Source organism: Pseudophryne corroboree, chromosome 2, assembly GCF_028390025.1.
Source record: "Pseudophryne corroboree isolate aPseCor3 chromosome 2, aPseCor3.hap2, whole genome shotgun sequence".
In the NCBI taxonomy this organism is placed as follows: Eukaryota; Metazoa; Chordata; class Amphibia; order Anura; family Myobatrachidae; genus Pseudophryne; species Pseudophryne corroboree.
In genome coordinates, this window is record NC_086445.1 from 41,537,068 (window position 1) to 41,548,031 (window position 10,964).

The following is a 10,964-nucleotide window of genomic DNA, read 5'->3' on the forward strand; positions in this document are numbered from 1 at the left end:
AATATTTTACAATAATACTGGGCTTAAATTACCTTCAGCTTAATGCAATAATTTCTAACTTCCACAGAAAATGTTCATAAAATATCAATGTAGGATTTCAAACAGTATCTTTTTTTTATATTACATGTTATATCTGAGACAGGCGATCCTCCCACTCCTACCTCCAAGATTTATCACGTGCTGCACCACTTCTCTGGAATTCTCTACCTCTCCCCCTCAGACTCTCCACCTCTCTACAAAACTTCAAACGGGCTCTCAAGACCCACTTCTTCACCAAACCCAGCCAAATCTCATCCTAACCCTCTGTTCCACGCTCTCTATGTACCCCATCTGTGTCACCCCTGTCTGTCTACCCCTCTCCTTTAGATTGTAAACTCTCACGGGCAGGGCCCTCTTCCCTCATGTGCTTATCCTTTGTCTTACTTTAATAATCTTCAACTGTACCACATCCAGCAGTCTTCTGCCACCTGATACTTATTCCAGTGTCATCTGCTGATGTAACTATGTTTATTTACCCTGTACTTGTCCTATACTGTCATCAACTGTAAGTTGCTGTTTTCCTGTTTAATTATGTACTCTGTAATTGTGCGCTGCGCCATATAAATAAAGGATAATAATAATAATAATAATAATCATCAGTTACAATCGGTGATTGATGCTGTGTAAGATTACATTGGTGCAGAAGCCAGTGTTGCAATTACTATTTATCCACAGATTTTACTAGCAATAATCTTATAAACCTACTTATAAATGTTTTGATAAATACGTCTTTTAAACCAGCAGACAGCAGACCATTTTTGATGAGTTTATTGCAAAATGTATTAAACACACACATTCATCTTTCAAACAGCTTGTAAGTTTTACAAAATAAAGATTTTGTGAATCCACATGGTGAAAGTAATTCAAAATCCCCACTATTTTTTTTATTTTATTTTTTAAATACAAACAGTGCTCCCGCCCCTCCCAACATTCACACATCCTTATAAATTCCCACAGCACCACACTTGGTACCAGGAGTGATTGCATAAATCCCCCCGAAATAGGGGAACCAAGAGCCGGCTTCCTGTATCCAAATGGACATCCAAAGCAGTTATTGGGGTTTGGTGTTACCGTGCCTACGTGTTGTCTAACCAGTGCTAGGAAGAGGTCCACGACTACCGCTGACTCATATGAGTCCTCCACTCTAATTGCAGGCCAGGAGTTAATCGATGGCAAATGACTCTCTACAGTCACAATTCAAAACATTATTTCCTGGAATCCCTATTATCTTTGGTTTAAAATGTATCTAGCCTGAGTACTTAGCACCATAAGAGAGTCTGCAACTTCCCCTATAACTGTACATAGTGGTAAAATCTATTCTATACTGTGAAATCTTGTTCGTTCTTGAGATATGCAAATTCTTATTACACTTTGATTCAAGGACCTGGGTCTATAATGCACTTGGTCAAACCAAAGGTCTTGCAGAAAAGCCTGGAGAACCGTCTTTGCTTTGGTGGAATGTTCTCTTGGTGTAAACAGGTCACATTAGGAGAACAATGTCCTTTCATAGAAAAACAGAATGATTTAAAACTACCGACCCCATCTAGCTTACCCTAGGAACTTCTATATACTATAATTCATCACGCATTTTATCACCCTTCGGTCTAACTAATCGGCCAATGAAGAGGATGGAGTCCGTCTTGTTGTCCTTGATGAGGAAGACGTAGGGGTGGTCTGCATAGAAGAGTTTTGGAGTTCTCAGCTCTTCTTTGCCGTAGATGTCGGCATCAAATGGATTCCCATCAGTGTCCCACTCAAGGGCGGCTGCGTGGAAGAGATTGGCGAGGTAGAGGTCCTTCTTGCCCGAGATTTTGGAAAGGTCAGCCTTGGTTTTGTCAATGGCTTCAGTCAGGCCAAGCTCTCCCAGATGTTTCTGTAATGAAAGAAGTGGATCTATCTATACAAACCAACTCGTACATCTGTGACATAACTGAAGACTTCATCTTGACATGAAGAAAAGCATTCTTCAGACTCTTTGTTCTCGGTCACTGTGGTAAGTTTCTACTTAGTAACCAAAACCATTGAGGAATTATGGAAATCTTTGTACTCCTAAAACTGTTCTACCCAGTAGATATGTAATCAGCACACTGTCAGAAGGTTACACTTTGGTAGGAGGATCTAAGCAATATTAATATACCAGTCATAAAATGTGGTTCCCTGAGAAAGTCTCCTACATCCTAAGCACACCCTGGGTATGTATGACAGTGGTCAGAACTGTTCCATGGTGGCTTATGACTGCCCAGTGGTGGAACAGAACTGTTCCATGGTGGCTTAGGTAGGTGAGCATTTAGGCAGAGCTTGGAATGTTAACTCATGTGTCAAAGGATAGACGTGAATAAGGTAAATACACTGAATGGCTAGGTTGGATGGTTGAGTTGAACGTGTGGAATGGTGAAGACAAACGACAAAATGGCAGAAGGCTTACCTGAAGGTCATGGCTGACTTCCAGACTAACTTTGGGCAGGGATACAGCGACCGCTTTCTTCTGCATTTTTCCAATCCAGGTCTTCACCTGCTCTCTTGTGAGGAGCTTCTCCACTCTCTCCAGGGGCTCCACGTGATAGGGCATTATGAAGATCATACTGGACAACTTGTGGGCAAGAGGCATCTCCAGGATCTGAAGACTGTTGATCTCATCCTCCACATAATTGTACAAACCTAAAAGACAGATCTATAGAGTTGACATCATATAATACAAATTTAATACTATATAGCATACTTGGGGATCTGTTCTTGCACCCCCAAAACCTCTACCCTTACCCCCGCCACAGTTTCCCACAATCCCTTCTCTATGTTCACCCCACAATGAGAGCCATTGGGGGCTTGAAGTGTAAGATGTTACAGGTCAGACAAGTTCCCACTTTCCATGTCTGACTTTGCAGATCTTTTAGAATTATCATATAGATATTAATAACTGCTACTTAGAACACTACAATACCAGAGTTTATGTACATGATGGGGTAACAGACAAACCTGGTTAACCATCCAAGCCAAGACGACTCAAGCCACCAAAACTCAGAACATTGATCTCATATTCTGTATATGCTACTGCTCTACTACTTTGCTCTACTTGTGAAACCACAACATCAGACAGAAATGACAATCTATATTAGCAGTTATTTATATTTCTTAATAGTTATTTAAAATCTATTTTATATATATATATATATATATATAATATATATATCATTTTTGTAAGGCGATTTCATTTGCTGCAGATAATTACTAAAACCAACTGTGACCTGCCGTAAGCGTACCTGTGCGGTGCATCATGGGAACACCAACAGTGAAGGAACGAGTCACCATGAAGCCTCGGTTGTCAACCATCTTGTGGTGGAACTTTTCATCCCAATGAGCTGCAAAGTTGAGAGAATGAACAGTAAATGTCTGCAAAATACACTGAAGATTGAATGAAGGAAAGCCACATATCTGAAGTACTTACGTTTGAAGAACATGGCATTGACAATAAGGGCTCCGTCAGTCTTCTCCACATCACTGGTCACCTCTGGAAGTTTGCCGTCGGTGGTCTGTGAAGCCCACTCATTGATGGACTTCAGGGCGCTTCTCTTGTCTCTGAAGTTGATCTTGGAGTGATCGTAGTTGTAATGTTTCTTACTGCTCTTCACAAAATCGTCAGAGAAGCTGATGGAGCTGGGCCCATAGAGGCGGTTGCCCAGCTTCCAGGTAACGTTGCGGGCAGTGGAATTGCTGAGTTCGTTGAGAAGCTCAGAGAGGCCAGCATGGATGTGTTCATCACTCAGCTTGTCAACACTCATGACCGCCTTTGCTTGGGCAGCAGTGCTGGCTTTACCGGCAAGGTTGACCAGGCCAAGAGACGAAGCCACCACAACAGGTGAAAGCAGGATGTTCTCGATGTTCTTGTCCTTGGCCATGATGTGGTAGAGGTTGAATGCCAGACCTGCACTTCTGTCTGCCAGGATGTTGGCCTGTTCACTTATCTTCTTCTCCACCACCGGGGCATCTGATACTGCTTTCTTTGCCACCTTCTTATCGACCTTCTTATCTACTGCTGCATCCACAGCAAGCAGGAGGCCAAGAGCCAAGAATTTAGTCATCCACATGGTAATTCGAGTTGTATGGAGCGACAATGCAATCCTAAAAGAGAAGAGGTTTACACTCAGCAAGTGTTTTCGTTTCCTCCTAAAATAATTGCAATACTCAATCAATCACTCCTTGTTTTTGGAAGTAAAGTCATCTGAAAGTTTTTGAAAATCAACCTTCTCCCAAGCACTGGGCAGCGGCAATATGCTGGCAGGGAATAGGTTAAACCGTCAAGCAGCTAAGAACCCAGACACAGAAGAATGTCTTGCTGCAGGAAAGTCTGATAGAATAATATATTAATACGTCACTTTCTCCCTCCCTCGGACCAGCCCATTCCGTCCCTGCCCTAGGGGTGGAGCCGATACAGATTTTTTTTCTTTTTTTAATTATATAGCTTTCTAGCTTCATAAAAAATGAATGACTGCAAAGTTAAAAGCCAGTGTTATTGAATGTCCTGCAAATAATCGCGCAGATATAAAAAAAATTGAGAAAAATTCTCAACATATTTTTTACGCCCTCATGACGATTAAAGCTGAACTTGTCGTAAATACAGTAATAATACTACATGTGGGTAATGGAAAGAAATCTAAATGAGATCACCGCCTATAATTTCTGCAGCCGCGCCCAGCGTGGGAACACAAGTGTGTAGCCTGCAGCTACGGTTCTGCAGGAACAAAGTGAATCACTAAATTTGCATCTTTTCATTTCTCTGTATCCAAAATGCTCCCAACTAGACTCTTCCAAAAAAGTTTAATGCATGTCATTTATCGGGTATTTTGCACAAACCCCACAGTTTGCTGGCGCACGGCCAGTATTTATACATGGTAATGTTGAGTCCAGAAGATACCTTTAAAGAGTTTCATAGTGAGTTCAAGATTTGCAATTTTCATTCTGAAAGAAACAGGACACATGATGCATATTCCCGAAGGAGACAAAGTAACAAGAACACCCTATGGATGGTAGAATGGAAGAGGGCGCGGCGGGTTTCTGTGGAAAGGGGGGGTGGCGGGAACAAGGAGGGGGGGGGGGGGGATTGGAGTGCAGTGCTGATGTGGCAAGTGCTGTACTTGGGTCCATGCCTAAACTGCTCCCCCCACACACAGCTGCCCCACCCCAGCACACTGGAACAATGAGATATGTATGTGATGGGAAGTGTGTTCTGACTTCTAAGTTCTGCACAATATATAATAATAGGCAGAGTGACATCAGACACAAGTGGCTTCCGAATCTTAAGTGCTCTTAACCCTTTAGCCTCCACATCAGTATGACTTACACCCCTCACTTTACAACTAATAGTTCATGCTATATAACAAATATATGTGACCTGCGGCTTTCCAGAAGCTGTGTAACTACTGACACCAGGATGCCCTGCCAGTCTAACTCTGAGACTTGTAGTTCCTTCAAGATTGACGAACCACATGACACAGGCCTGCTTACTATGTAGAACAATTATAGGGTTAACGTGACAGCATAACAACCTGCAGCAATCTGACTAGCTGTCAGGGCGTGTTATATAGTATATATTATATACATGTCACAGACGCCTGCTGGCTGATAGGGACATCATACCTACTCTGCTGCAATGCAGACATACTGTAGACGCAATGCCCCCATATACTGTGCATGCATTTATTACATAATCAGCAATACTTTTTGTGCTTTTATAAAAGTGTACCAGCGTCTGGCATAGAACAGCACAAATACTGTATCTCAATAATCATTAACATATAAAGCCCACAAAGTAAGAACTAATGATGAGAACTGCAGAAAGTATACAGGAAAACAGGGATTGCACTGAGCAGTCGGTCAGGAGTAAGCGGGGACAGAGGTACACATTGCAGGGGCTATTTTGGGAGTGTTCCGGGTAAATCAGGACAGTTGGCAGCCCTGGGGCACCGCTGAGTCATTAGATCAGAGGCCCTGTGGCTGGCAGAGCACGCACATTATACACATGACCAAAGCTCAGTGATCTGTAGCCATTATTCTGCAAATCTCCTGTCTTATCCTATGAGCAGCACCCACAGCCCACAGTAATTTAGCAACACATACCCAGCAGAGGTGGAGGAGCCTTCAGGGGTACAGAGGTGATGTCTCCCAGTGCACTCTTCTTCAGTCTGTGAGCGTGTGGCGCTCCAGGGATCCTCAGCCCACCCTATATACCCAGTAGAGGAAAGTTCTGGAAGTTTGGACAAGTTTATTTAAATGAGGGACTTTGATGCCCCCCTCCTCCCTCACAATAGCCCTCCTCCTGCTCTCCCAGCCCCCCAGCCTGAGACAGCCCCTACATTCCTCAGCCTCTTGCTGTGGCCTGGAAGCAGCACTGATATTGGCCACTTATCACTGGGCTAATTTACTGACTGCAGGGGCATCTGCCCAGACCTGCTCTCACATCTGCCCTGGTACAGGCGTACTGTAGATGCCACAGGTTTTGCAGATTTGTCCTGGGAATCTTCACTCCTGACCAAACTGCACAATAAAACAATCCTTATTCTGCAGGTTTAAGTTTTCCCTGGGACAATGAGTGCATTCCAAACAGCTTCATGCAAAATGGCATGCTGGGAGTTGTAGTGCACCAGGGAGCAAAGCTACAGGATTGCAAATAAAATAATTATAAATCTGCCTGGAAATGATTTTACTATGTGTGCAACCATGATGTATATGGCATGCAGTATATATATATATATATATATATATATATATATATATATAATTAACAGCTTATGATGCAGGCCTGTATCTTGCGTGAATTCGTAGTGTATGTGGACAAAAATTGTTACCGGTGACAAATACATTCTCATCAGGCATTATCAGCACACAGTACAGAGTTGTGTTATCCTCAAGCAGGCAGTAAACTGCTCAATATAGTAATTTATTACAGCACCCCAAGTCATTCCCTAACACAGTGACAATTGTTCTGTATAAGAATGTTCAGTGTTCAACTCCTTGAATCATCTTGGGGTGAAACGCGCTTTGGAATTATAATAAAATGATGTTCGGCTGAATTATAAGATTATAAATAGAGAATTGTCCATAGAGTTTATAATCTATGTATGTTGGACGCATTTGCAGTTACACCTGGTACCTTATGGCCTAAGGAAGGGGTCAGCAATCGCCCATTGACACCTTGGAACACCCCCAGTTTATAGAGAATATTCTAGACGTCTGTGTTTTACCCCTATGGCAGAGGACGGGAGCAACGTGGAAACTCTCAGGACTTCCCCCTGATGCAATGCACACCCTATATTACAGGAGAGTAGATGACATCACAATAAAGATGATGGATGAAATGCTTTGAAAAGTTAACGGTTACCTGAAACAGCGTATAATATATATATATTTTTTTATTATCTATGGACATTTATTTATATAGCGCTAGCATATTCCGTTGCACCTGAAATTTTTTAAATGGTCAACAGCCCAACAGGAAATATCTGTATAAAAAAACCTCTGCAACATTGGGGGTCATTCCGACTTGATCGCACGCTAGGTTTTTTCGCTACGGTGCGATCAGGTCAAAACTGCGCAGGCGCGTCGTACGGCTACAAAGCGGATCGTTGCTGAGCGATGGATTTAATGAACAATTCTTTCGCACAGCCGATCGCAAGGAGATTGACAGGAAGAGGGCGTTTGAGGGTGTCAACTGACCGTTTTCTGGGAGTGGTTGGAAAAACGCAGGCGTGTCCAAGCGTTTGCAGGGCTGGTGTCTGACGTCAATTCCGGACGCGAACAGGCTGAAGTGATCGCAGCGGCTGAGTGAGTTCTGGGCAACTCAGAAACTGCACAAAACTTTTTTGTACCGCTCGGCTGCACATGCGATCGCACACTTGCAAAGCAAAAATACACTCCACTATAGGCGGCGACTATCTGTTCGCAGCGCTGCAAAAAGTAGCTAGCGAGCGATCAGGTCTGAATTACCCCCATTGATAGGTAATATAGTATATGGGGTAAATGGGGTGTCATTAGTGCATCAGCTTTACGTAAATGGCAGATACAGAGTGGTTGCTGCAATTAGCACAGGGGGTATAACGGGATGTGACACTTAAACAAGGGCGCTGTCACCCAGCTGCGCAAATACTGTCTCTGAGCAGCAGCCATGCCTGAGTGCTGCAGCTCATTCATAGGCAAACGGCTGCTGCTGTGGAACTAGAAGACCCAGCATGCACCGCCAGCCAAACATGATTGGACTTGTAGTTCCACCACAGCTAGAGCCTCTGTTGTGAGTAGGAAAAACGAAACAATCAAATGCATCACCAATCATTAAGCATTGTCCTAAATCTCTCTGGAAGATGCTGTTCTGCATCTGTATAAGGACAGACTGTCAGTATACAGGGATCGCCTCCCCCCACACTGCCACGTTGTCCTCTCTCCTCTGCAGGCGTGTGGGATGCAGCACTAAGCAGCTCTCTCCCAATTCTCCTCCCCTGAACTCCCAAATTCCCAGACCACAGAATTCACAGGGAAAAGATGCCAAAGATCCCTGGCTTTAACCTCAGCTCTGTCTCTGTAGCTGGCAGCAGTGTCAGCCCCTGTGTGATGGCAGAGCAAGGGTTATCAAATCTCCCCTCAATACATCAGTGGCTGGCATGCTGGGTCTCATAGTTCTACCACTGGTTCCCAAATACGGTTTTCCTAATCTTGCTAATTTTAATTTCTATGACTGTCTGGTGTTACCCACTTTCCTTCTATCACTGTTGTATCCGGTTGTAAAGCGCAACGAAATTTTCTGCGCTATTTAAGAAACTGTTAAGAAATAAATCATTTCAGGGTTTTTTTCGACAATCAGCTTTAGGGCTCATTCACATGAACAGATTTTGTGTGTGTGTGCGTGCGTGCGTGTGTGTGTGTATGTAACAGTTTCTAATAAACAAATGTAAACACTTGGCTGGCGTTCATTCACACCATTACACGACAGGGTCTTACTATATAATACTCTTTTCCTTGAGCCCCACAGTGTGTCCCTCCAACTTGCAATACGGTAATAGTGTAAATCACTGCTTGCATTTTCCAATGGGATCCGGTTAGGATCCCGGCTGTCGGGGGGGATCCCAGCAGTCAGAATCCCGACTTGGGAATCCTGATACTATTCAGATAGGTTCAGCATCCTGGCACAAGAATCCCAACAGCCAAGATGCTGAATGAACATCCACAGCGGACAGGTAAGCCGCAGGGGGGAGGGGAAGTAAGGGTTAGGCCGCAGGGGGGAGGGGAAGTAAGGGTTAGCCCTTGTCCCGGGAGGGTAAGGGTTAGGCTGTGTCCCGGGAGGGTAAGGGTTAGGCTGTGTCCCGGGAGGGTAAGGGTTAGGCTGTGTCCCGGGAGGGTAAGGGTTAGGCTGCGGGGGTGGGGGGGTTTAGGTTTAGGCCCCCTGGAGGGTTAGGGTTATGTTGCAGGGGGGAGGATTAGGTTTAGGCTGCTGGCAGGGCGGGTTAGGTTAAGGAACCACCGCTGAGGGTTAGGCTGAGGGGAGAAGGGTTAGGGGGTTGGGAGAGGGGGGGTATACTTGCCTTCCCCTGTCGGCATTTCGATCACTGGGATGCCGTTGGCGCTATTCTGACCGCCGACATCCCAAACGCTGGTAAATGAATCCCATCCCTTTGCCAATGTTTGGGTGCCGGGACAGAGCTTCCAAAAAAGGCAGAAGTACAGTTATTGCTACCACTATCACTACCCCGGGATACGCTCCGCTGCGCTATGCATGAGGGGGAGGGGACAAAGCTACGGGGTAATGGTGTTGGGGGGGGGGGGGGGGGATGCCACTGATGCATTTGTTGCCACTGGAGGAGGAGGAGTTACTACTGCACTGTAGACATATGGACACTGGGAGGTGGGAGCGAAGTTAATACTACAATGAAGATCTATGGACACAACGGTGCAGAATAATGCTACAGGGGCATTACCAGTACTGTATGGAGCCCAGAATCAAAGTTTGTCAGGGGATCCATACTTCTTATGGGCAGCCCAGGCCCCAGGACTGACACTCTAGCAGCAAACCCACCCCCATGAGTCCCCAGCAGCCGTTTCCTGGTTATGGCACCATTATTATTATTATTATTATTATTATTATTATTATTATCCTTTATTTATATGGCGCCACATGGGATCCGCAGCGCCCAATTACAGAGTAAACAAATAAACAAAACATAAAGACAGTGACTTACAATTCAGTACAATATAGGACAAGTACAGGGTATATATACATAGCTGCGTCAGCAGACGACACTGAAATAAGTATCAGGGAGGCAGAAAACTGAGGGATTTAGTGTCATCAAAGGGAGTATTGAAAAGAAGATAGGTTAAGTAAGAGGCGTAAAAGCACATGAGGGAAGAGGGCCCTGCTCGTGAGAGCTTACATTCTAAAGTACATCATCTGCACTTGTGCTGGTATATGCTGGACTTCCACTAGCCACATGTAGTAGCTGCTCTTCAGGCCCATCCGCACTCTGGCCCTCATTCTGAGTTGTTCGCTCGCTAGCTGCTTTTAGCAGCATTGCACACGCTAAGCCGCCGCCCTCTGGGAGTGTATCTTAGCTTAGCAGAATAGCGAACGAAAGATTAGCAGAACTGCTACTAAATAATTCTTAGCAGTTTCTAAGTAGCTCCAGACCTACTCCTAGACTGCGATCACCTCAGTCCGTTTAGTTCCTGGCTTGACGTCACAAACACGCCCTGCGTTCGGCCAGCCACTCCCCCGTTTCTCCAGACACTCCCGCGTTTTTCCCTGACACGCCTGCGTTTTTTTTAGCACACTCCCAGAAAACGCTTAGTTACCACCCAGAAACGCCCCTTTCCTGTCAATCATTCACCGATCGGCAGAGCGACTGAAAAGTGCAGCAGAATCCACAGCAAATCGACTACGTTTTTATTAA

The 10,964-nt window shown here is 44.7% G+C and overlaps 1 protein-coding gene across 2 annotated transcripts; it reads right to left on the minus strand.

Moving 5' to 3' along the window:
• Positions 1–791: 791 nt before the first annotated feature.
• Positions 792–6,273, minus strand: SERPINH1 (serpin family H member 1). Of its 2 annotated transcripts, XM_063951224.1 has the most exons (6): positions 6,151–6,273; positions 4,949–4,992; positions 3,482–4,155; positions 3,297–3,395; positions 2,465–2,697; positions 792–1,912 (listed from the first exon to the last, which is right to left on the minus strand). In XM_063951224.1, exons 3-6 carry the CDS (start codon positions 4,119–4,121, stop codon positions 1,610–1,612), a joined length of 1,275 nt encoding a protein of 424 aa, XP_063807294.1. In that variant the 5' UTR covers positions 4,122–4,155; positions 4,949–4,992; positions 6,151–6,273; the 3' UTR covers positions 792–1,609. The 2 variants fall into 2 exon arrangements, with proteins under 2 accessions (XP_063807294.1, XP_063807295.1); XM_063951225.1 differs by lacking the exon at positions 4,949–4,992.
• Positions 6,274–10,964: the final 4,691 nt, after the last annotated feature.

Coding starts and splice junctions, on each gene's coding strand:
- SERPINH1 (XM_063951225.1), bottom strand. CDS start 4,121: ATGTGGATGACTAAATTCTTGGCTCTTGGCCTCCTGCTTGCTGTGGAT. Junction 3,396..3,481: donor CAATGCCATGTTCTTCAAAC/GTAAGTACTTCA, acceptor TCAACTTTGCAG/CTCATTGGGATGAAAAGTTC. Junction 1,913..2,464: donor AAGTCAGCCATGACCTTCAG/GTAAGCCTTCTG, acceptor CTTTCATTACAG/AAACATCTGGGAGAGCTTGG.